A 26279-nucleotide genomic window follows, 5' to 3' on the forward strand; every position below is an offset into this window, starting at 1 on the left:
CCAAAGTTGCCACTGTCTATTATTGTTTCGATACCACATTAAAGCTCTTTCCTTCAGGAGTTCTGGCATTGTGCGTGGAATAGCATTGAGGTCGATGTTTTCCATGGTTGCTACTTCTTCAATTCTCTCGATAAAGGCTAGTGGGTCTCTTCCACCATTATATTGGACTGACTAGCTTCTTACTTGAGCCATGGTTGGAACATTAAGTGATGTCAAAACTGGTACTAGTGAATTGCTCATTTTTCCTTCTATACTGGAATTGGTACTTGTTCTTGTATGATTTTGTGCGAGGATTGTTAACTCATTGCGGGTGACCGAGTCGTAGTTTCCTTCTTCAATGAAATTAGTCATGCGTCGGCGTAGTTCTTCCATTGTTCCTGTTGTATCTAACTGAAAGTTTTCCAATTGTTTACTCAGTTCATCTTTGCGAATATTATAGACCCATGATTTATTTGGTGTTGGAGATCTTCGAGCTTCGTGTAAATTTTGTAGGACCTCCGCTTTCGGTTCTGTACTATTTGATGTATTAGGGGCAAGAGTATCCATGGTTGGTTTCGCTTGTGCCATGGTAACGTGGATATTACTTTGATTTAATTTTGAGAAGTCTGTCTGTCCCTGCTCGGGCGCCAATTGTAACGACACGGATTTTCCCGTTTCGATATTATTTATGCTGGGGTATCCTCAGTCTTTTCCAGGGGGTCGCTACAATAAATTTATATTCGCGGAGACAGGACTTCTCAAAATAAAAGTAATGCGTTTAATTTTTTAAATACTGATTTATTTAAAATATTAATAATTCATTAAAATAATATGTAATAAAGAAAAGAATTCAATTAAACGTAACAAGATAAACCTGGAGATTAACTATTTGTACAATTTTCAACCATTTATATAAGATAGCTTTATATAGATTATTATTTCTTCAATTAAACATAGCTAGATAAAACCTTGAGATTAACGATTTGTACAATTTTCAACGAGTTATATAAGATAGCTTTATGTAGATTATTATTCCTTCAATCGTATTTCAATAACTTGAGATTTTAAACGCATGTAACTTTTGAATGTATTTCCTTAGTCGTATTTCAAAGAGGTTGGTTAAATTTAATCAGATATGTCTTGAGATGTTTCCTTGTGACCAGCTGTATTTGTAAGCTGTCCCTGTAGAGTTCTCAGTGGTGGCTGATCCGGTTTCGTGGTTGTACCTTAGTATGATTTCGGTGATTATCCTGCTCGATGACTACCTACTGGACGAAACGGGGTTATTGAATATAGATATGTCTTGTTATATTGAATATATATATAAAGTGTCTCCGCGCCTGGACTTAAAACCGCCCATGCACTAAACAATTATATATATATTTTAAATAGATTATACACTAGGCTTAAAACCGCCACTGTGTCAGACAATTTTTAATATTTATTTATTTTATGTGTTGACATACAATGCCACCGAGTGATCATACAAGACGCACTACCCTTACCAAAAATGCGTCGTCTTTTATACAGATCAGACGAGCTTTTTGTGTAGCGCACATACAATTGTTTTCTGCTGTTTTGTGAAGTTTTTGTTTACTTTCCCGTTTGTATGTCTTACTTTCGTACTGTTTTTCAAGTTGTGCGCTCAATAGATCTCGTCTATCTCTTTGCGGCGAATTTCTATTTTGACGTTTTTGATATTTGCTTGTTATGTTTTGATTTGATAATTCTCGTAACTCTTCGTGCGGTGTTTCTTGTTTTTATTAAAATTAATTTGTTCATAATTTTTAATAATAAATTAATAGTTCAATAAATTTTTAATAATTTGGACTAAAAGTTGTTGTGATACATCAGCAGGTGTGTATTTCTATTTAAACTGAATATTTTTTTGTTCATATTTGTATTTCTCTTTCCCTAGTTCCACGTTTTGCCGTAGTGCGCCATGTGAGCAGCTATTGTTAAAATTTTTCGTGCAAAGGCCAATTTAAACAAGATATGTATTAGATTTCAAAACAAAATTCATTAATTTAATTTTTATTCATTTATTTCAGAGATTTCTATTTCTTCAAGTACAATAATTCAACAATTAATTTGGACTAAACGCTGTGTGGATGTGTGTATGTATGTAGGGCAAAATTTGCTTATGTAAATTTAGCCCTTACAAATGTCAGCCGTCAAAGCATAACGGTGCAAACGAAATTGAAGTAGCAACAAGTATAACTCCGGTAGAATAACCAGTAGAATATCATTTAATGAACGTTGCGATGTTGTTGGACATGACGCATCAAAAACCACCCTCAGCTTGGTCGAAGTGCTCGACGGTTTTAAAACACAATGATGAGGGATATAATAATGTGGTTCGTTGGTTTTTGGAGTCTCAACACGCGTCATGTGTCCGAGCTCTCGATATTGTTTCATGAATTCTTGACAGTCTTGCTTCAGTGCACGATTAGATCACAATCGCCGTTCTACAGAACAAAAACGGCGTAAGGCGATATTGTGTGTCAAACCAAGACAATCTGGCGAATCTTTGAATGGTAACCGAACGACAATTCTTCCCATCGCATTTTGGTGGACCGTTTCACGATATAATGACTCACACGCAACATGTGCTGGTGACCATGACTTTGAAGCCGGTTGTACTTCCTCTATCTTCCACATCATTTCTAATTGATCGGAAACTGTATCTTCAACTGATAATAGGCATTTTGCTGCTGGTGATGCAAATGGCTGACCCTTGTACTTGCCAGATACGATCCATCCTAATAGTGTTTTTTGAAGTACTGGAAGATTTTCACCTAGTTTGATTTGACCGACAGACAAAATGTCAAAGAAACTTTCAGTTCCAAGCAAAAGATCAACGCGCTTGGATAAAGAATTGCTCATCGGCGAGAGGTGTATTTGGTGGAATCTTCCACGACGATATATCGATTTCAGAACTTGGTTGATATGCGATGTAATTCGTAATACCAAAGTTTAAAGCAAGTTCAAGATTTGAATGACGAGATTTGATTGATGTGAGCGTCTGATACTTTATATTGGTCAACGAACTACCAATACTGGAAACATGCAGTCGATGTTTATGTTTTGATAAACTAAGCTTCTTTGAAAACTCCTCCGTTATGAAGTTGACCTGAGAGCACAAATCAAGTAAGGCTCTACCCACTTGACAACTTCCCGATGAGTCCTTCACTAAAACCAATGCAGTGGCTAGAATTATTTGCTCGGCCGATGACATACATTGTGACCGAAAAGCTTCCGGAAATTTTAAATAAAACGCAAAATTCTTAATCTTCATCAATATTTATTTATCTCCTTCAAAATATGCTCCATTAGAAGGCGATACACCAAATGCAACGTTTCTTCCAATCATCAAAACATTTTTTATAGGGCGCTTTCCGGTATGGCTTTGAGTTCCCTCTGCGAATTCTGTTTTACGTCTTCTATGGATTCAAAACGCGTTCCTCTGAGTGGTAATTTGAGGTTGGGAAACAGGAAAAAGTCACACGGTGCAAGATCAGGTGAATACGGTGGCTGTTCGATGGTATTTATTGAATGTTTGGCCTTAAAATCGTTGATAATGTTGAACAAATTGAGGTGAATCGGAACAAGCCGGGCGTTGACACGTCGCATACACAAATTGTCCACCAAAATCAAACGAGCCATCTCACGACCGATGCCTAGCTCTCGTGCTATCTCTCTAACACTCACATGAGGATTTTTGAACACGATTTCCTTTGCCTTTTCAATGTTTTCGTCGGTGGTAGAGGTCGAAGGTCGTCCAGAACGCGGCATGTCTTCGACGGTCGTACGACAGTCCTGAAAGGCTTTGTACCACTCATAAACTTGAGTTTTCGATAAAACTGATTCCCCATAAGCCTTTTGTAGCATTCGCAACGATTCTGCACACGAAATTTCGTTCGAAAAACAAAATTTGATGCAAACTCTTTGTTCAATATTTTTTTCCATTGTTTTTTTCGCAACGCACTACTGAGGTGAACTGGTTTCAACAGCTGCCGTAAACGAACTGTCGACAGATCGCCGCTCATTTTTGGCATAGTAATAAGGACAGTGCTGCCAAACTACATAAACTTAAAATATCGAAAAATATACAGCGCGCGAATTTTAAATGAGAACCTCCGAAAACTTTTCGGTCACAATTAAGATGGGAATGGGTGGCAACGTTATCGTTGGGCATAGCAGCGTGTTCTGTGCATCGTGATGATCCCGCGCTCTTAATATTTGTTGGCAATTGCGAATGATGTAAGAGAGTGTGATGTGGCTTTGCGCAAACCTTACATTTAAACGTTGATGTGCAATTAACCACATGATGGCGTGGCGATAAGCAGTTTATGCAGAGTTTAGGCCCTTCACCTTTTCAAATCTTTGAACCACCTCCAGTGCCTTAAAACGATGACATTTCTGTATTAGATGTTCATTGCTAGAACAAAATGAGCAAGAAATGTTGGATGTAGATGCAACAAATTCGTATTGTTTTGAGCGTCTGTTAGTCTTGGAGTTAAGATTATTAGGTTTACGTTGTGGTGATGACTGATTGCCGTTTCCACTGTCGAGTGATTCGAGAAACTGGCAATGCCTATCCAACAATTTTGAGCAATTCTCCCAACTGGGTAATGTGTCGAAGTTAAGCGATTCATTCCATTTCCTACGTGTAATTGCGTCCGTTTTTTGCATGACTAGCGAGATAAGTAGAGCCTCATATATTTGTTTCTCTGTACCTAGCGAACAGAGTGAACCATACAAAGCGGATGCATTGTTTACCAGACTACGGAGTTGTTGGCTTGACTGACCCGATACTGCTGGTAGATCAAATAGTGTCGCGATATTTTCGGCGAAGATTAGGCTATTATTGTCATAGCGCGATTTAATCCTATCCAGAGCCTTTGGATAGTTTTCATTCGAAATAGGAAATGCCTATACTGTCTCTAGAGCTTGACCCGTAAGGCAGTTCAGTAAGTGGTTAAATTTTTCAATATTTGTAAGGTATATTTCGCGATCTGTAATTTGGAGAAACGAATTAATAAAATTGTTATAATCCGAGTACTTACCACTGAATGTAGGTAATTTTAACAGTGGTAATTTTTTACTTGAGGTGGGCATCATTGCTGTTACATCTAGCACTGACACATTGTGGGCCTCTTCTTGCAGTTGAGACATGATTAATATTTTGGAAACGTACAGGTCTTCTAATTCATCTCTAGCTGTGTCAGTTGCATCTAATTTCTCGATCAAAGCATGAAAAGCTAGGATTTGTTTAAAATGTGATTCTAAAGTACCTAGTCGACATTTCAGTTCTGGTTGTGAAAGCGAATTGCTCTTTCCTTTGACGAACGCCTTGATCCTTGAAATGCTCGCTTTCGTCGAGGCTCGCTGTTGTTTTAGTTCTGACAGTTCTGCCGTAATGGTTGGCTCTGCCGTTGCCATTGAAACAGTTGTAGATACCCGAGAACAGCAAAGGATTTGACGAAGTCGAAAAGTCACAATAGCAGCAGCGAACTTTCCGAAATTGAACTGCTATTACAGTGGTTGTTGTCAGACGCGACGTTGACGAACCCGCACACTAACTGATTGGAAGCAAATAATAACCAGTAATCAACAAGTAAGGTTATCTTGTTGTTGTTGTTGTAATTGTTGAACGCGACCTTGATACGGACACGAGGTTCTATTTGGCGCTTAGCGGAACCTAAGCCGAGAACCATAGAATGAACAATAGTACACACGTACGATGGTATGTAGTATATATGTATAGATATACGATATTATTATAGTTAGCACACGTTAGCTATATAACTGGTTAGAAGAAATATTCACACGCGCACATTAATGGTTACAAATTAACCAAAAACAATAAAAGCGAAAGTATGTACAATCAACAAGTAAAGATATCCTGTTGTTGTGATTTTAACTGTCGAGCGCGATCTTGATGCGGACACGAGGTTCTGTTTTGAGGATAGCGGACCTAAACCGAGAACCACCAATTGCACAATAGTATATACGTTCGACAGTACACAGAATAGCTATCTGGAAGAAATGTACACACGCGTACACTAATGATTACAAAACTAATCAAAAAAAAAAATTATTACAACACGTGGGTAATATTTAGATTTTTTAATAAATTAGAGTTTAATAACCACTATTCAACTTGCAAAAAGTCCTATCACGATCGCCAATGTAAATTATAAGCGTTTTATAATTGAGTTTTGTGATCTTTATTTGATTTTATTTAATTTATACAATTGAGTTTATACAATTTCGGTTATTGATTGTTTAATCACTTTTTTGTGTATACCCGTGTGTTGACACGTTCGCGATCGAAAATCAAGAGACAGAATCAAACCAGCGGAGTTTACTTGCAGCCAAAAAATATAACAAAAAATTGCTCATCTCGAGCGCAAAAAACAAAAGGCAATAAAAACAAGAATTAGAACCGTTGGTTTGATTACATCTTATACAGGGTTAGTTAGATAAATTAATTAACCATATATTAACCATATAAAATATTATATATGAATTATATAATATATTAATTATAATAATTTAATTATACAATATATGATTTACAATAGATTAAAATATAATAAAATATAATATATAAATCATATAACACATCAATTATAATAATTCTACAGAATCCTACAATATTAACAATTTGACTTTAACTGCTCTAACAGGTCCAAGTACATTAATAGAAAGAAAAGGACCAAATAGCATTATAAAAATAGAATAAGACATTAGAAGTACATAACAATAATATAATTAAATCAAGATAAAATAATATATGATGTTTATTATCATTTTTGAAAAAAAAAAACAAACGTCATAAAAAAAGGGGCTGGCATGTAGTATATTCTAATAAGTCAAGTTAATTAAGTTATGTTAAGATTAATTTATCAAAAAACATAGTACAAGTACCACATTCAAAAACAAAAATTCTTCACTTGCCCTGGCATAGAAAAAAAGCTTTACTTCGTACCAAAAAACTTTACTTCGTCTTTGGCATCCTTCTTAAGCATGAACTAGAAGCTATGTATGCAAATTAAAATACGCGTTCTTAGTTTTGTATTTAAAAAAATATATAATTTATTTATATATATGAATAAAAATTAAATTACTAGTTCTTACTTTTGTATTTAAACACGATATAATTTATTTATATTTATTATTTAACAACTTTATTATATTTCGACAACTTAGAAAGAGGTCTATAGCTTTTCGTATTCTACTAACGACTCCGTATGTTTTAAATTTGAACGCGACTTGTCTATTCCAACTTTTCCTAATGACTGCTCTTTAAAGTTTCTGCTTTGATGTCTGAAGTCGTTCATGAGAGTTTTTGAATTGGATTTGACGAATCAAATTATAGCTTCTAAAATTCCTTAGAATGTTCTAGAAGCTTCTTATCTCCATCCTATAGGATTGGAGCTTCTATTTTCTAAAACGCCTCGTAAGCGTCTTTACCTTTGGCGTCAGTAGGCAGTTGGCGAGATTCATATCCAATGGTATTTGGACATCTCATTGATCAAGTATTTCAAATGATACTTGATATGTTTTGTGCAACATAGTTACGTCTTGAAAGAAAACAAATTTGTTTTCTTTCGCAACATTGTTGCCATAAGAAGTGCAGGCAGTAAGCCTGACTGAAATTGAATATACAAACGCGCGTAGGCATTGTGAGATATCTTAATGCGCAATACTTTGATGCGCATACTTAAGATACGAAAATTGTGTAGAAAGGCAAAGTGCCGTTATAGTGATGCAGGATGTTAACTCCCTCCTGCCTAAGATGAATCGTCCCGATTCATGAATTTAGAAATTTGTTGATCTAAGGCATTGAAGACAATGTCTTGATCCTTATCCCTTGTTGTCGTCCTCGGTTCGATTTTAAAATGTTTATAGCATTTATAGCTAATATATATAATAAGCAATATTATTATAATTAATAATGTAGTTAAAGAGATAGGACTTTCGTTATAATCATTTTTCAATATATTTAAATAACAGAGATCTACTGTTATTTAATTTAATTTCTTGTTCACTTGAATCAATGTATTCAGTGACATTAAAATTGTTAAAATAGTGGTTCAAAATGTACAAATTTATTTTGTTTTCTATGTTTTCATAGATTACATTATCTATGTTTATTGTTTCATTAAAAGTTATTAAATATGTTCCGGAAATATTATTATTATTAACAGAATGATTTCCGGTAAGAAGTATTGCTCCCTCTTTTATTATATCAACTTTTTAAATTTTTCCTTTAGATTTTTTACAGTTTGTTTGTCTTCTATTTAAAATATTAGAAAGACAATTGTTTTCATTATTGATTTTAAAATTTATATTTTTTAATTCTACTTTACAATTGTGAATATTATAATAGATACTTTGACATTTAATTATTTCATTTGGGATAATTAATTTTCCATCAAACTGGAATATAGGCCTTGTTTCGTAAAGAATACATCTATCAGTTATCAGAGGATATTTGATATATAATATTATTAAAGAATTTTTTTGTACAATTTTGAAAGTAGAGACGTCCAGCAGATCGATTATAGAAATTTGTTTATATTCAGGTTGAAGTATATTTTTAATTTCTTCAAGGTGTAACACGGATGAATATGAAATGTTTGCTTTTGCTAAAGCTATTGTCTGAATAGTATTCTGTAGTTCAGTTATTATGACTTTTAGTCTGTGCCTTCGCACTATTTTTTGATATACGTGTCCTGTTAATGTGTCCACCGTTTGGGTCAACCTTCGAATTGTTTTGAACAAGTCTGAATTCGTAGAATATTGTTTATTATTGTTTATGATTAGGTCATTTATTTTACTTATTATTTGTACAAAGTCGTCATGGTCGGGGGTTTCCGTTATCCATTTCCAGACGGTACCTAATTCATTTATTCCTCTTTTGAATCTTTTATTCTCGAGTTGTCTAAGTAGGGTTTCTACTATTTCTATTTCCATTTCTATATCAAGGAATTCTGCTTGGTTGTAAGAATGTTTTTTCTTTTCAATTTCGAAAAATTGCTTTTCATCACTTAGAATGTCTCTATAATAGGCTAAGTTAGTAACGTGTAGAATGTCACTATAATTTTGATATGTCAAGCCGTCATTATTTTTTATTAAAATGTAATTATCCCTAGTGTAGTCTATTGTTTCTCCATTTACTGATATTATCAGTGCAATTAATTTGATGTATATAAACATGCTGAAATTGAGAAGGATTTATTTTATATAAATTTATTTTTTATATTATCCTTATGAATAATTCTATTTCTATTATTTATTCTAATTTTATTATTATTTGAAAGACAAATAATATTTGAAAGACAATTAAAATAATTGTTCATACCCAAAAAGGTGAACAAGATGATAATGGCTTATTATTGTATAGCCATTAATGGTTTTAACTCTTTTTTTAATACTTAATTTTTGTTTATTTTTATAGATGCCAGCTTTAATATAACAAGCTGTGGCATCTGTATATATTAATATTTGGAGGTTTCTGTCTATTTCTTTGTCCAATCTGTAAATGAAAGGGGGTCTGATATTGGACCTAAAAAATGGTTCTCATTTGTATTATTAACTTGCTTCTCCTTTATATTGTTTACTCGCTGGGCCTTTGCCTGCGGTTGTTCATAAATGAACATGCTTTATCTGTTATTTGAATAAAGAGAAATAAAATACTTTTCCAGAACAACAAAAGTAAAAATAAGCAATCCAACAACTGTAATCATATTGATAATTGAACCTAAGTAAATAATAGGTTCTCCACATTGCTTACATAAAACTTAAATACCAAATTTATATTTATCATTATTGTAACAAATGCCATCAAGGCGTCTCTGCATGGGATTGTAAAGATAAATATAGATAGATTTAATTAATTCTAAACAAATAATACCAAAATAGCATATGAGCATGTGTAGCACTAAAATCTTTTTTTATCACTAATGTAAATTGTAAGAACCAGAAAATACAGTCCACTAAAAACAAATGCAATATTGTTAATGATAACATTGAACACATGCTGAGTAAGATTATTTCACCCTTAATTTCTAAGACAAAAATTGTGTATATAAACCGTAGTATTTTAAGAAATAAATCAGTATCAAACGAATACTCAAGCCTTTTATTTGACATTTTGGTCCTTCGAAGTCAAGGAAATTGGCTAAATATACAATAAAATTCTTCAAGTGATCCCCCACCAGCGGTAAGACACTTGTAAGAAAATATTAAACCTTTCCTAAAAAGAAAGAAAAATATATTAAATTAGTTAAAGTGTTCCACCACCAGCGGTAAGACACTTAACTAATAATAAAATAAATTTAGAGCCTTACAAACTCTAAATTACAAGTTCAATAAGAACAAATAATAAAATAAATTTAGAGCCTTACAAACTCTAAATTACAAGTTCAATAAGAACAAATAATAAAATAAATTTAGAGCCTTACAAAATCTAAATTACAAGTTCAATAAGAACAAATAATAAAATAAATTTAGGGCCTTTTAAGAGCCTAAAACAAAAAGGTCAATTAAGACTAAACAATTTTTTTGTTATAACTTTCATTAAGGAAGATTATAATAAAAAAGGATTTATTATTTTAGCTAAATAGCTAAGATTTTAAAGATATAACGCCTTGGCTGTTCGAAAAGAACGCCCAATAACATTGGCTGAACCTAACAGCCTTTAGAAAAAAAAGGTATTTAGGAAAATCTTCCAGGCCAGAAATTAGGACGTTTCGTCCTTTTGTCGGATAAATAGGAAATTTATATACATTTTTCTCATGTTTTAGATGAACCAAGAAGAAAAATTGAGAAAGATCGAAGAATATGATCCAAATCCAGCACGCCATCATTTCTATCCAAAATACACGCCAAGTGTAATTAAAAACCAAGGTCCGAAACGGCTTACCATAGAGGAGTATAGAAAGAGGCAAAAACCAATAAGACTACCAAGTCCAAAACCTCCAGCTAAGAAGAAAAGAAAACGGGCAGGGAAGGAATTCCAAAGGAGAAAAAAGTTCGCACTTCTGTATCAGCAATTACATCTTCAAACAAATAAAGAAGACAGGTTATTAATTCAAGAAAAAATAAAAAAAACTTAAAAATAATAAAGACAAATAAAAAATATTTCTAAAAATTATAATATTTATTTTTGAAATGAGACTAATAACAGCAATTCAAACAGACTTACTAACAGCTCAATATAAGCTAATAGAAAAGTTAGAAAAGTTCATACAACAAGCTAAAGAAATAAAAACTAGGAATCGTAAAACTGAATCTTTAGAAGTATTAGAAGAAGATTGGAAAAATTTTTCTGAGAACGATTAGAAATTAAATAAGTTGGGAATAGAAGATATACCATATTTTAATGACGCATTATATAACGAAACGAGAGAAAAATATATTGGAGTAAAAAATTTATTAAATATGGAAAGTGAAGAACACAAATCAGAAGATGTAGAAGAAATATTAGTAACAGAGACCAAAAAGAAAGACAAATCAGAAGATGCAGAAGAAATATTAGTAACAAACAAATCAGAAATTATAATAAAAAAAAACTGGCGAAAATTGGGAGATGCCGGTACATTTAATCAAAAAATTAGAAGGAACGGTTCATCGTATGTTACATAATACTCCTGATACTTATGCACGAAATTTATTAATACAAATAATAGAAAAATACTACGAAGATCTACAACTTATATTAGAAAAATTAAATGACGAGCAAACTATTCATTTACAAAAAATATATAAACTAAAAACACTTAAAAGCGAAATTGAAATAATATTAAATATTAAAGCTACTGATGAATCCAATAAGCAAATAATTCAACCCACTGTGCAAAGACAAATTGAAACACCTCCTACAAGATTACCTGATTTCTACGGTAAATTTGAAGAATGGCAAAATTTTGTAGATCTATTCACAGATTAAGTACACTATAATCATATGTTATCATCTTCAATGAAATTAGACTACTTAAGATCCCATGTAAAAGGAGAAGCACGTATGGCAATAAGCCACTTATTAAATGGGTCATCAGCAAATTACGATACTGCTTGGTATACACTGAAAACAAGATATGAGAACAAACGGTTGAATTTCTCACAACAGTTCGATAAGTTACTTGATATGAAAACAATTAACTCATCATCAGTTACAAGCTTAAAAACTTCACATGATACAGCTAAACAATGCATTCAGATGATTGAATTTAACTCAGATAATGATATTAAATCTAATTGTGACAAATTATTTGCGCACATTATTTTGAGAAAATTAGATAAAGAAGGTGTACAATTATACGAACAGCACGTCAAAAAACCAAGGCAGATACAGATGTTAAAAGATGTATTTGAATTTTTAGAACAACAATTCCAAACTCTTGAAGCTCAAAATAGGTTGAAAGCCACAAGAATAGATTCAATTATTCCAACATACGTTTCAAAAACTCAAAACACTTCCATTCGATGCCAATGTTGTAATCAAATAGGACATCGAATGTATAATTGCAGCAAATTCTTGAACATGTCAGTTAGTCAGCGAACAACGTTAGTACGTAATAAACAACTATGTGAAACATGTTTAAGTCATAATAATCGCAGTAAATGCTACTCTATGTTCAGATGCAAAAAATGTAATAAAGCTCATAATTCTCTTTTACACATGGATTACAATCAAAAAAATGTTAGAGTCAACACGAAAATTAATAAAGACGAGAAAACCTGCTCCACAATAAAAAAAAAAGACAAGAAGAAAATAACTCTACTCCCAACTGTATTAATCAGCACGAAATCTTCAAATGGAGATAATCATGAATTGAGAGCTTTGATTGATCAAGGCTCACAAGTATCTATGGTATCAGAAAAAATAGCTCATTCATTATTGTTAAAGAAAATTAGATATAAAACCAAACTATCAGGACTATCTAATGTAAACATGGCTACATCGAATTCAAAAGTATTTATGGAAATATCATCGAGATTCAATAATAAAAATAAAGTTAAAGGAGAATTTTTGGTGATATCCCATCTAATAAAATTATTGCCAGAAGAACCAATAGAAGTTGAAGACGCTGTTTGGGATACTTATAAGTTGGCATATCCTGAATTTAATAAAAGCGATCGTATTGATTTAATAATAGGAAGCGATCTTTATCCAAAAATAATAAAAGAAGGTATTAAAAAATATAACGATGTAGTCGGACAAGAAACTATATTTGGGTGGATAATATCTGGTCAATTACCAACAAATACAATAAAAAATCAAGCAATATCAGATTTAAATTTAGAGCGATTTTGGGAAATAGACGATGAAAACAACACAAACTTACAAGAAGATGAAAAATGTCAAGAACTATATAAAACAACTACAACAAGAGATACAGACGGTAGATTCATGGTGCAAATCCCATTTAAAGAAGAATTGTCTTTAGGGAATTCTAGAAAACAAGCAGTAGCAAGACTAATCAACCTAGAGAAGAAAATGAAGAAAGAAATTAAGTCAGAATACATAGAGTTTATGCGAGAATACGAACGTTAAGGTCATATGGTCAAAGCAGAAAATGAAAATGAAGGGTTGTACTATATGCCTCATCAGGCTGTAATCAGAGAAGCAAGTTCAACAACGAAACTACGTGCAGTTTTTGATGCGTCCGCTAAAATAACAAATGGAAATAGTCTTAATAATATCATGATGACCGGACCGCGATTATAAAAAGACATATTTGACATAATAATAAAATGGAGGTTATGGAAATTCGTGGTGACAGCAGATGTGGAAAAAATGTATAGACAAATAAAAATTGCAGAAGAGCATCAAGATTATCAACGTATACTTTGGAGAGAAAATCCAACAGACAGAATTGCGGAATTTAAATTAACCACAGTTACTTATGGAACTGCTTCGGCCCCATTTTTAGCAGTTCGCACATTACAACAAATTGCTGAAGACTATAATGGAGACATTCTTGTTAAAAATACAATTAAAGATGATTTTTATATGGATGACTTATTGACTGGCGCTGATACAAAATTAGATTGTAGAAATAAAATCAATACAATTTTCAAATGTTTAAGCAGCGCTGGATTTAAATTGCGGAAATGGATGTCCAATAATCAATCAATCTTGAAAAATCTTCCCATTGATGCCGAAAATAAAATACTGTGCATAGAGGAAGATAATTCAATAAAAACACTAGGATTGAAATGGAATCCAAAAAAGGATGAATTCCAATTCACAATAAATATATTATCAAATGAGAAAATAACTAAAAGAATGGTATTGTCAATATACGCAAAAATGTTTGACCCATTAGGTTGGTTAACACCAATAACAATTATCGCAAAATTATTTATTCAAAAACTTTGGCAATTAAAATATGATTGGGATGAAAACTTAAATGAGCAAATTCATAATGAATTCAAAGAATATAATAAAAATATGCAAACAGTGGAGCAAATTCGAATTCCAAGATGGATGGGAGTCTCGAGTTCAGATAATTGGGAGTTACATGGATTCTCGGATGCATCTGAAGCCGCTTATGCAGCGGTAATATACATCAAAATCGGTTTACATATAAACCTATTGACTGCAAAGAGCAAAGTAGCACCAATAAAAAACAAGAAGACTATTCCCAAGCTAGAACTATGTGGAGCTCACTTATTAGCAAAACTAATGAGTAAAATAATTAAAATTTTAAATACAAATCCAAAAACTTATTGTTGGAGCGATTCTGCAATCACGTTATGGTGGCTAAAAGAACCAAAAAACAAAGAGAAGTTTGTAAGAACTCGTGCAACAGAAATTAAAAATTTAATTCCAGAAACTGAATGGCGTCATATAAGATCAAAAGATAATCCAGCTGATGTAGCATCTAGAGGCATCTGTGCAAACAAATTAAAAGATTACATGCTATGGTGGCATGGGCCTGCATGGTTAGTAAAACCAAAGGAAGAATGGCCAAATGATGAAAAATTAAATGGAATGTCAACAGTTATCACGACTTTAATTTCAGATAATAATTTTTTGAGCGATTTGATAGAAAAAATATCAAAATTATCAAAACTAGAAAGAACCGTGGCATATGTTTTACGATTTATTAACTGTTTGAAAAATAAATCAAAAAATTCAAATCATTTATCAAAGGAAGAACTAGATAAAGCAAGAAATAAAATAATTCGTCAGCACTAACTTACACATTTTTCTTCAGAAATATCAAGCATTAAACAAGGGAAGGAAATAAATATGAATTTGCTATTCAATTACGACCATTTATAGATAAAAATGGAATATTAAGAGTAGGAGGAAGACTACAAAACGCGAACATTACATATAATCAAATACATCCAGTGATTCTAGCTAAAGATCGATATTCAGAATTAGTAATATATCAACCACATCAATCAACACTACATGGTGGGCAATCATCGATGAAAGCACATATAAAACGACGATTTTGGATATTAGGGATGAGGAAAACTATAAAAAAGATATGCCACAAGTGTATAAGATGCATTCGATTCAATCAAAATTTTGCTAAACAAATAATGGGGTATATACCTAGTTACAGAATAAACATATCTCACCCATTCGAACACACAGGTATTGATTACGCAGGACCCATATACATGAGGTATTCTAAAGGTCGCGGCCAAAAATCATTCAAAGGTTACATCGCAGTATTTGTATGCATGTGCACAAAAGCAATTCATTTAGAGGCAGTAAGCGACTTATCATCAGAAGCATTTATAGCTGCATTAAAAAGGTTCTTTTCAAGGCGTGGGAAGAGTGCACATTTATATTCAGATAATGGCACTAATTTTATTGGCGCATTAAAAAAATTAGATAAAGAGTTTGGAAATGCGATCAAAAATAATACATCGATGGTACCAATTCTTGCAGCAGAAAAAATTGAATGGCATTTTATTCCTCCGGCAAGTCCGTATTTTGGCGGTATATGGGAAGCTGCTGTAAAATCCGTAAAATATCATTTGAAGCGCGTAATAGGTGAAACAAAACTAACATTTGAAGAGATGACTACACTTCTAAATCAAATTGAAGCAGTACTCAATTCACGACCACTTTGCTATACAAGTAGCGATATAGACAGTATTGATGTTCTTACACCTGGACATTTCTTAATAGGTCGTCCAATATTAGACGAACCAGAAACTGAAGTCAAAAATAATATAAGTTTAATAGACCGTTGGAAACTTGTACAAAAAATTAAAACAGATTTTTGGAAAAAATGGAAAAATGAATATGTCACGTCTCTACAAAAACGAAACAAATGGTTTAGAGAAAAACCGAACTTAGCAGAGGGGCAAGTAGTATTTATTAAAGACGAAAATACCGCGCCTACTAGATGGCCATTAGGAAAAATTACAGAAGTATTTAAAGGTAAGGATGGAAAAGTAAGAGTAGTAGAGCTTAAAACTAAAAATGGAAAATTAAAAAGACCAATTCACAAACTTGCTGCTTGATGGATTCTGACACAATCTATGATAAGAACCAGGCGAAAACAGACGAAGCTTATTGCAACTTAAACATAAAATCAAACGTAAAATTAAGAACCAAAAAGCTAGCATGGACCACCTTGTATTTTTTAATGTTATGTGTTTTACCAACAGTAAAAGCAGTGGTAAAATCATCAGTTGCGTCAGTACATGAACTAAATAATAAAACAACGTTATATTTGGACATGATTGGAGAAGTCACTTCAGAAACATCATCTTGGAATCTAATAATATATTATGATATGCAACCATACTTTGATATGGCTAAAAACGCAGAGGATATTCTTAGCAAAGCTAATAATATATGTCCCAAATTACTAAATTTTGCTGACCAATGTAAGAATATATTAAATACAATGCTGAAAAAATTATCAGATATAAACGATGGTAATAAGTTATTTATATGGTATGTACGAGAGAGGAGAAAAAGAGCGCCGTTGGCATTCGTTGGTTCATTTTATCACCTCCTATTCGGAATGATGGATGAAGATGACCGAAAAGCTTTAGAAGAAGATATGAATAATCTTCTAGAAAATCAACATAATTTAAAAAAGATGACTGAAAGACAAACATCGGTAGTAGAAACAACAGTAAATATATTAAAACGCACATCTGAAGAAATTCAGCAACAATACAATGAAATTCATAAAAGAGTTGAATCCATAAACACTGCTTTGAATGAAACTTATCTTGTTTATAAGGAATCAATAAATTTTTTTATGGTAGCAAGACAGTTATCAAATATGATAGAAGAATGTTCTCAAATTCAATCTGAAGTAATGGAACTCTTAATGGACGTTAACCATGGAAAATTAAATCCAGCACTTATAAAACCATCACAGTTACATCGCGAAATAATAAAAATAAGAGATATAATTCCCGAAAATCAAATGCTACCTGGTAAAAAAACTGGAACGGAGTTAGAATCCATATACAAGTTATTAAAAGCAAAAGGGCTATTTATTGGAAACAAATCAGTAATTAACGCAAAAATTCCACTTTTCAGCAAGCAATCATCTAGTATATATAAAATAATACCTATATCAATCAATCAAGGTGTAAAATATATAATTCCGAAAGTTATGTCATCATTTTTACTATATAATCTCGAAATAAATGCATATCAATTGATGGATCCTCTGACATGGAGTCAATGTAACAAGATAGAAGAACAACAATTTACTTGTGAAGGTAATTTTCTGTGGAAGGATGCAAACGATAATTCTTGTGAAATATCACCACTAAAACCAACTAATCAAAATAATTGTCACTACGAAGAAGTAAATAATTCTTCCATTTGGGTCAAATTATACCGACAGAATAGTTGGATATTCAAAACTTTTAGACAAGAATCTGCCCACATTAGATGCTCAAATTCAATGGAAGAAATAATAACTCTATCAGGTCAAGGCATTCTATCACTAACAGAAGGATGTATGGCACGTATAAGAGAAACAACATTAACATCCTCTAGTAATCTGCAAAGCTCCACGATAGTAGAAGTAATCAAGCCAGTTACTAAAGATGCAATTATAATAAATAATAGTAATATAAAACCCTGGCACCATTGGAAAATAAATAACAAAGAAGAAATTAATCAAATAAATAAACAACTAAACGATATAACGCAGTGAAGCTAAAAGATTTGCATTTTCATCACGTATCTGGGCACGCAGCACTTGGGTTAACTTCAATAGTGATAATAGCAATAATAATCTACCTAGTTCGAGCAACAATAAGACGAAGACAACTACTAGCTATTGCAATTTCTACCCGCCGGCAGGATGTTCAGGAGTGAACATAGATTATAAGTTATGAAAAATTGTACGAAATTTAAAAATATACTTTCATGCATAATGTTAATACAATCCTATTATATTATTTTTTTAAAAAAAAATTATATTTAATTCAACCTTTTGTAACTATGTCAGATTATATTTTATTATATATTGAAATAATTATTTTGCAGAATCCACGACTCTGCGTTTTTTAAATAAGATGGCAGTATGTTCAAGAATGAACATTGTTTTAATTTATATACCATAATGTTAATTATATAATCTTATTATTTTATATTATCTGTTAAAATTATATTTTATTTAATTCGATCTTTACATGACTCTGCATTTAAGAGTTCTGGCAGAATGTTCAATAATGAACATGCTTTCTCTGTTATTTGAATAAAGAGAAATAAAATACTTTTCCAGAACAACAAAAGTAAAAATAAGCAATCCAACAACTGTAATCATATTGATAATTGAACCTAAGTAAATAATAGGTTCTCCACATTGCTTACATAAAACTTAAATACCAAATTTATATTTATCATTATTGTAACAAATGCCATCAAGGCGTCTCTGCATGGGATTGTAAAGATAAATATAGATAGATTTAATTAATTCTAAACAAATAATACCAAAATAGCATATGAGCATGTGTAGCACTAAAATCTTTTTTTATCACTAATGTAAATTGTAAGAACCAGAAAATACAGTCCACTAAAAACAAATGCAATATTGTTAATGATAACATTGAACACATGCTGAGTAAGACTATTTCACTCTTAATTTCTAAGACAAAAATTGTGTATATAAACCGTAGTATTTTAAGAAATAAATCAGTATCAAACGAATACTCAAGCCTTTTATTTGACAGCGGTTGATTGCTATTTTCACTACTTTCACGACGATGTTTAAAATTGTTGAAGGGTCGTTGCATCCTTCCATGATTTTGTGGTGGTCCATTTGGATTCCAAAAATTGTTATTGTTTCCTCGAAACTGTGGTGTATGTCTATTTTGAGGTTGTGGCCTTTGTTGTATGGATGTATCAACATTCATTGTTCAGGCTTAGGAAAATTATTTTGCCTGGGTTTATTTACATTTGCGCGACTAAAGCGCAAGTTAATGGAGAAATTATTCTGATTTTGGTTAAAATTTTTTTTCTGATCAGAGAATTGGAATGCGAATTTTGCACGCAAACTATTGGCTTCTAGCTCCTGAGCTTAAGCCAATGCATTTGGTAAATCTGTTGGTGACAGGAAAAATAATATGTCGTTTAATGGAGCGTGTAGCCCAGTAATGAACACTCTTAAGGCGTTCTGGCGATTTTTGTTATTTAATTCTAGTGTGATGGACGAGTCATTACCGTGAGTCATTATTGTTTTATTGATTAAAAGGGTTAATTTTTTATTAACAAGATTATAATAGTCCAGGACTGTGGATGAGCCTTGTCTAAGGATACTCAACTCCTGTTCAATGACATGAATTAGACGCTTGTCAGCATAAGCAAAATCGAGTCTGCTTATAATGGCATCATAATTAAGGACAGTTCCATTACTCGTTAGTACATCGTTACCTTGATGAACTATTTTGTTTCTTAATATTGTTAGGACAGCGAAATATCTTCGACTACCTCTAGTGTAGAGGCTCATACAATTGTGAGCTGCTTCTCTCCAGCTAACATAAGAATTTTGGTTTCCGGTAAATTCTGGAATTGATTTTATTATGTCTAGACTTTCGTCACAAGTTATTGTCTCGTCAATAGTTTGTGGTTCATATTCCACTACATTGTTTGTACCTGTCAGTGTTTGAATTTGACTCTTCAAACTCCTAACTTCTTCCCTAAGGGATAATAGATTAACAGAGATCAATCTGCTGATCGTCTCTTGGGTTATTGTGGTTGATGGTGTAGTGTTTGTAGCCATTTTGGCGAAATTTTTTTACTAAGTCGTCCAGGATTTTTTATTATATATGTATTAAAAGATAATAGCAAATATCCAATGTAAACAGAACAATTTTACAGAGCTTTCTTGTCTGAGGGAAAATTATCACATGTTACCTCAAATTTATTGAAAAAGGAATATTATTTGCCTGTATATTAGGTGTACTGGTATGAAATGAGCGTTTTTTGGTGAAAATAAAACACTAATTATTAATAGGAAAGTAAAAAAAATTTTATTCAAAGTATTGGCCATTGCTTTCTACACATTTTGACCACCATTCTGGCAATTTGTGGATACCATGCCAAAAAAATTGTTCGTCTTTTAAACCAAACCAACCAGACACCCAATTTTCGACCTCCTCGTAGGAATCAAAGAGCTGCTCAGCCAATGCGTGTCCCATCGATTAAAACAAATGCTAGACGGAAGGAGCCAAGTCTGGTGAATACGGCGGGTGGGGTAGCAGCTCCCAGCCAAGTGTTTTGATTGCATCCTGAACCCGTTTTGCTTTGTGTGCAGGTGCATTGTCATGGAGCAGAATTACCTTGCCGTGTCTTCTGGCCCATTCTGGTCGTTTCTCGATCAATGCATGGTTCAAATTTATCTTTGTTGTTCATAGCGACCAGCATTGACGGTTTCACCAGGTTTTAGGAGCTCGTGGTACACCACACCTTTCTGGTCCCACCAAACACACAGCATTGTCTTCTTGCCGAATCGATCTGGTTTTGCAGTCGATGTTGATGGTTGTCCCGGATTAACCCATGATTTTTTCCATTTAGGATACTTAAAATAAATCCATTTTTCATTAATAATTCGATGCAAAACCAATTTTCTTTCGTGTCTTTGAAGCAAAATTTCACAAGTGTTTTTTCGGTTTTCCATCTGTCTTTCATTCAATTCATGTGGCACCCATTTTTCACACTTTTGGATCTTTCCCATAGCTTTTAAACGGTCAGAAATTGTTTGTTGTGCAACATTTAACATTTCTGCCAATTGCTTTTGACCCAAAGTGTCATCTCCATCCAATATCGTTTACAATTCGGCGTCTTCAAACTTTTTTGGCGGTCTTCCACGTTGAAACCATCTTTTGCATGTTGCTTCTGATAAAGCATGATCACCATATGCCTCGACAAGCATTCGATGCGACTTTGCACCACTTTACCACTTTTCTTCAAATGAGAACAAAAAATTAATGCTTTCCGCAAATCATGACTTTCTGGTACAAAATTCGACATTTTTAATACGATGAAAAAATATGATGTTGTCTGTTCAATGACTTGATGTATACTAAATATATTTCACACATGTCATAGCAAACAAACAAAAAGAAATAAAGGCTCGTTCACAACAAATGTTCCCTGTTGGAACATTTGTATCTTTACGCTCACTTCATACCGGTACACCTGGTATATAATTTTTTAATAAATTTCTCTCTTTAATGCACCCAGCATAAATGCAGTTATAGTGCTCAAATGAATTAGTTTTAATACCAGCGATTAACGCATTCGGTATTTTAATTTATTTAATTGTATATTTTTTAATTAATATAAATATTTTTATTATTTTAATAAATTCATATATTCATTTAAATTAATTTTTATTCGAATTTATTTTATTGAATTAGTGAAAGAAACTAAATAACAGTATTAATGTTCAAAAAGAAATACCTTCAATTTATTTGCAGATGATGTTTCTATTAGTGCCAACTGTTGATCGTTATTGTAACTGCTTTTGTTGTTGATGCTCCAAAGGCTGCTGCTATAATTTTAATCGATTTTGGTCAGGAATGTGAAGTTGCGTAGATTTTAAATTAAAAGTTATATTTACTTCCACCTCTTAATTATTGTTTAATTTAGTAAATATATTACTGCTTTTTATTTTTATAAAATTCAACAGTTTTGTTTTTTAATTTAGCACAATTTTATTCAGGAGTTTATTTAGCGATTATTTTTTAGAAAAATTTTCTTGAAAATTTTTTTATTCAGTTTTCAATATTTAACCATTTAATGTATCAACACAATTTTGTAAATACTTTTACACATATATTTTGCTATTAATTTTTTCCATTAATATTTATTATTTTGAAACACAAATTTTCTGTAAGCAATGTCACAACACTTTGTTCAAAATTAAATTGTTAATTTCAATTGTTGTTTTATACGACATTCTTAAATATTGTCAAACACAATTATTATTTAATGTTTTCAGTTTTTATGAAGTTTGACTCTATCTAAACTTCAATATTAATTTTGTAATTTAAATGAAAAAATTTTTCTCAAAAAAAAAAAAAAATTTTTTGCACTCGCGAAATCTCGTTTTGTTTCATTAGAGATTTTTTTATTTTCGAGAGCTCCACGTTGGGCGCCAATTAAAATACGGGTTCTTAGTTTTGTATTTAAAAAAATATATAATTTATTTATATATAAGAATAAAAATTAAATTACTAGTTCTTACTTTTGTATTTAAAAGCGATATAATTTATTTATATTTATTATTTAACAATTTTATTATATTTCGACAACTTAGAAAGAGGTCTATAGCTTTTCGTATTCTATTCGTATCTTTTAAATTTGAATGCGACTTGTCTATTCCAACTTTTCCTAACGACTGCTCTTTAAAGTTTCTGCTTTGATGTCTGAAGTCGTTCATGAGAGTTTTTGGATTGGATTTGACGAATCAAATTATAGCTTCTAAAATTCCTTAGAATGTTCTAGAAGCTTCTTATCTCCATCCTATAGGATTGGAGCTTCTATTTTCTAAAGCGCCTCGAAAGCGTCTTTAGCCTTGGCGTCAGTAGGCAGATGACGAGATTCATATCCAATGGTATTTGGACATCTCATCGATCAAGTATTTCAAATGATACTTGATATGTTTTGCGCAACATAGTTGCGTCTTGAAAGAAAACAAATTTGTTTTCTTTCGCAACATTGTTGCCATAAGAAGTGCAGGCAGAAAGCCTGACTGAAATTGAATATACAAACGCGCGTAGGCATTGTGAGATATCTTAATGCGCAATACTTTGATGATCATACTTAAGATACGAAAATTGCGTAGAAAGGCAAAGTGCCGTTATAGTGATGCAGGGTGTTAACTTGCATGCATTTGCTCTGATATTAGAGTTTTTTCTATAAGGTTTTGTGTATGCAAAATATGTTGTGTACGATATTGGTTTGATTGGTGACTACGCTAACAAAATATTAGTGAGCATACGTGAAATAATAAGTTCGATTTTTCTTACGTTCGAACAGACATATTTACCCCATTGCGTGTACCTTTTCAGAATTTATGCTTTTTTAACAGAGGCAAGTTACATGTCTTTATATTTCTATGTTTTTGGCTATGTTAATGTTAAATACTTATGTTAAGAATTCTAGATTAAGGACGTTATGTTAAGTAAAATAATATCATTATAACGAGATTAAATGTTTTAAGAAAATTGTATAAATACAGAACAAATTGGAACACAGTGATCAGTTGAAATCGTTCTACGGTTAACTGATAGCAATACTTTACTTCCTTAGCGAAAATTTTTAAAAGTGAAATATATTGCTCTCTTAGCGAGAATTCTTATTGTTTGGATATTCTGCTCCCTTAGTGGAAATCCTAATATAATGAAATTTATAGTTAAATATTATACTGGACTTACCATCTAAACAAAATGTGGTGTAATCCAAACAACAGCTGTCTTCTATCTGACATTCGGAATGGCAATTGCATAACATAACTAATTCTCTATTATTTCGCACTACACCGTTAGTTAAATGTTTTTCATTGCAACGTGATTCGCATGATTCATAAGAGTTAATTGATTCTTCTGTAAAATGGATTTTAATTTACTGGCAAAACCGTTACTGCACATTTCTTTATAAAACCTGTTAGATACTTAGAACCAATTTCTTCATTAGAGATATTTTGAAGGCCTGTACAATTTCTGTCAGCGAACAGTCGCACATCGTCGATAGCAATGTCACTGAAATGAGATATTCCTTCTGTAGCAACAAATATTATTTGAAAATCCTCAGACATTTTTGGAACTTTGAAATGAGCTTCATTCCAAATATTGTTTTGCTGGCCACTTATCTTAAACGCCCGATATCTATGGAAAATAATAATTGAATTCACAGTTTAGTATACATATTTTATTTAATTTAATCTACATTTTATCATTAGTTTCCAATTCTCCCAAATTAGCAGTCACCGGCATTATGTATACAAACAATGTTCCGACACCTACGCCATACATAAAGTAATAAAACTGAAAGCAACAGTTATGATCTACCGTCAATTCAAGTGAGTATATTGGTGAAATTAGTTTCATGGTTTCTCCTTGCCCTGTACCCCAGTCTTCCATTAACATGTAATGACCACCATAAGCGTTTCGAGTTGTGTGGTCATGCAATGGGCCAGTGTGATATGATTTAAACAAATTTGCGGCCATAACACGTTTCCAGTAATATATTGTGCCAAGTTGATGTGCCCATCCACAGCTATCCTCAGGCTCGAAATCGCAGTATAAGTTACTACTACTCTTTTTCTCTACAATTGATATAATTTCTTGATTTATAAATGCGATATCAAACAATGAATACGTATAACACAACGTACTTTTACATTCACCAATCTGTCTATCCCAGTGCGTTCCATTGCAGAAAGCAAGTCGACTACCAGTTAATACATAGTTTTGATTGCAGAAAAGCATGGCCTTGTATTCACTTATGATTTGAATATTACCGTTTTCTGGTTTCTGAAAGTCGGTATTACATCCTTTTTCTGTAGTTAAAAATAAATAAAAAGCTTTAAACATATGATAACAAGAACAAAATACAGTATTTAAGATATAATGTAACTTATTTCATATAAAATATAGAATTAAAAATATTTCATTCACTAAATATGTTTCTTACTTGCGCATACTGATTTTTCTCCGTACCACTTCCCATTTTTGCAATCTATAATTCGATTTCCATTGAGCCAATAACCAGTGTTGCAGTTGATTCGCATTAGCATGTTGTTTCGCCTCATCTTAAAAGTACCATTTGGTATCGCATCAGGTGGATTACAGTCTACGCGATGATTACTATTTCGGACCGCCAAGGAGCAGGTAAAAATCAATGATGCCATTAAGCTGACACATAACCAATTAATTTTTTCAGTAATCACCATAATTTTAAAAGGAACTAATAAAATTTGTAGTTGCCTTTTATTTAATAATATTTCAGATAGATCATGTACCAATATAAAACGTCTTAAATATTATATTCTGTTCAACACAATAACGCGTTGTATATTAAATTTGAGTGAAATGTTAAATATTCCTTACATTAGTTTGATAAGAAAATTGAAATTTTTTTGATTTACTTTAATGTTTCTTCGTTTGTATTTTTTTTATTATCTTAAACATAATATGCTCTTGTCACCAATTCCATACCCTGTATGTGTTTCTCTCTTAGCGTTTTTTTATGTTTTATTACTGATAAGGCTTGAATTTTATGTTATTGTTTTAAAGACGCATACCAATACTTTGCTCTATTTTTTTTTTTGATTTTCTGAGTCACTTTTGATATTTTATTTATGTTTTGTTAAAAAAATATTCAATATGCCTCACATTATGAAATAATGTAGCAGTTTTGAAACCGAACTCTGCTTCAAAAATGTTAACTTTCTACTTTAGTAAATTACTTTATATGTTTTGAACAGACTATAATACGACGACATAATTTTCAATTCAGCTTCATAATAAAAGCTTCAAAAGAAATTTTGAAAAATTGTACTTATTTATTTGATACAAACCAGAATTAACATTAACTTTATTAATAATTCTGTCTGAAGCTGTGAGTTTAATATCTTAAGTAGACTTGGTTCAATTCTTAGCATTAGAAAACTGTATCTACAAGAGATTAACACTTTTGCTTTAGTAAGATTGTAGTACAATATGAAGTCATGCTTGCTTTTGTAGATATATGTTAACAGTATCTGTAACCCTCAAGCTACCGAAGTAAGAATTAACTAAAATCGTGAGACTAGCAAGAGGAT

At 32.0% G+C, this 26279-nt stretch overlaps 3 protein-coding genes across 3 annotated transcripts; 2 read left to right on the forward strand and 1 right to left on the reverse strand.

Moving 5' to 3' along the window:
- The first annotated feature begins 13795 nt into the window (after positions 1-13795).
- LOC119662909 lies at positions 13796-15551 on the forward strand. The gene is made up of 3 exons (XM_038072561.1): positions 13796-14327; positions 14463-14946; positions 15395-15551. The coding sequence occupies exons 1-3, from the start codon at positions 13796-13798 to the stop codon at positions 15549-15551; spliced, it is 1173 nt and encodes a 390-aa protein (XP_037928489.1).
- Positions 15552-15639: 88 nt separating this feature from the next.
- Positions 15640-16494, forward strand: LOC119662910. The gene has a single exon (XM_038072562.1). The coding sequence runs from the start codon at positions 15640-15642 to the stop codon at positions 16492-16494; it is 855 nt and encodes a 284-aa protein (XP_037928490.1).
- Positions 16495-23602: 7108 nt separating this feature from the next.
- Positions 23603-25502, reverse strand: LOC119662911 (MAM and LDL-receptor class A domain-containing protein 1-like). The gene is made up of 6 exons (XM_038072565.1): positions 25151-25502; positions 24852-25016; positions 24404-24782; positions 24119-24342; positions 23893-24060; positions 23603-23616 (listed from the first exon to the last, which is right to left on the reverse strand). Exons 1-6 carry the CDS (start codon positions 25407-25409, stop codon positions 23603-23605), a joined length of 1209 nt encoding a protein of 402 aa, XP_037928493.1. The 5' UTR covers positions 25410-25502.
- Between the last annotated feature and the right edge of the window lie 777 nt (positions 25503-26279).

Source organism: Teleopsis dalmanni, unplaced genomic scaffold (assembly GCF_002237135.1).
Source record: "Teleopsis dalmanni isolate 2A unplaced genomic scaffold, ASM223713v2 unscaffolded_contig_0006, whole genome shotgun sequence".
NCBI classification, from domain to species: domain Eukaryota; kingdom Metazoa; phylum Arthropoda; class Insecta; order Diptera; family Diopsidae; genus Teleopsis; species Teleopsis dalmanni.

What these genes read in the sequence shown, in the direction of transcription:
- LOC119662909 (XM_038072561.1), top strand. Translation starts at nt 13,796, where the DNA reads ATGTATAGACAAATAAAAATTGCAGAAGAGCATCAAGATTATCAACGT. An exon ending in AAAAATGTTTGACCCATTAG is followed by an intron (nt 14,328 to 14,462) that starts GTTGGTTAACAC and finishes ATATGCAAACAG; the next exon opens with TGGAGCAAATTCGAATTCCA. An exon ending in TGGTGGCATGGGCCTGCATG is followed by an intron (nt 14,947 to 15,394) that starts GTTAGTAAAACC and finishes ATTCAGAATTAG; the next exon opens with TAATATATCAACCACATCAA.
- LOC119662910 (XM_038072562.1), top strand. Translation starts at nt 15,640, where the DNA reads ATGAGGTATTCTAAAGGTCGCGGCCAAAAATCATTCAAAGGTTACATC.
- LOC119662911 (XM_038072565.1), bottom strand. Translation starts at nt 25,409, where the DNA reads ATGGTGATTACTGAAAAAATTAATTGGTTATGTGTCAGCTTAATGGCA. An exon ending in AGAAAAATCAGTATGCGCAA is followed by an intron (nt 25,017 to 25,150) that starts GTAAGAAACATA and finishes TTTTAACTACAG; the next exon opens with AAAAAGGATGTAATACCGAC. An exon ending in ACAGATTGGTGAATGTAAAA is followed by an intron (nt 24,783 to 24,851) that starts GTACGTTGTGTT and finishes TATCAATTGTAG; the next exon opens with AGAAAAAGAGTAGTAGTAAC.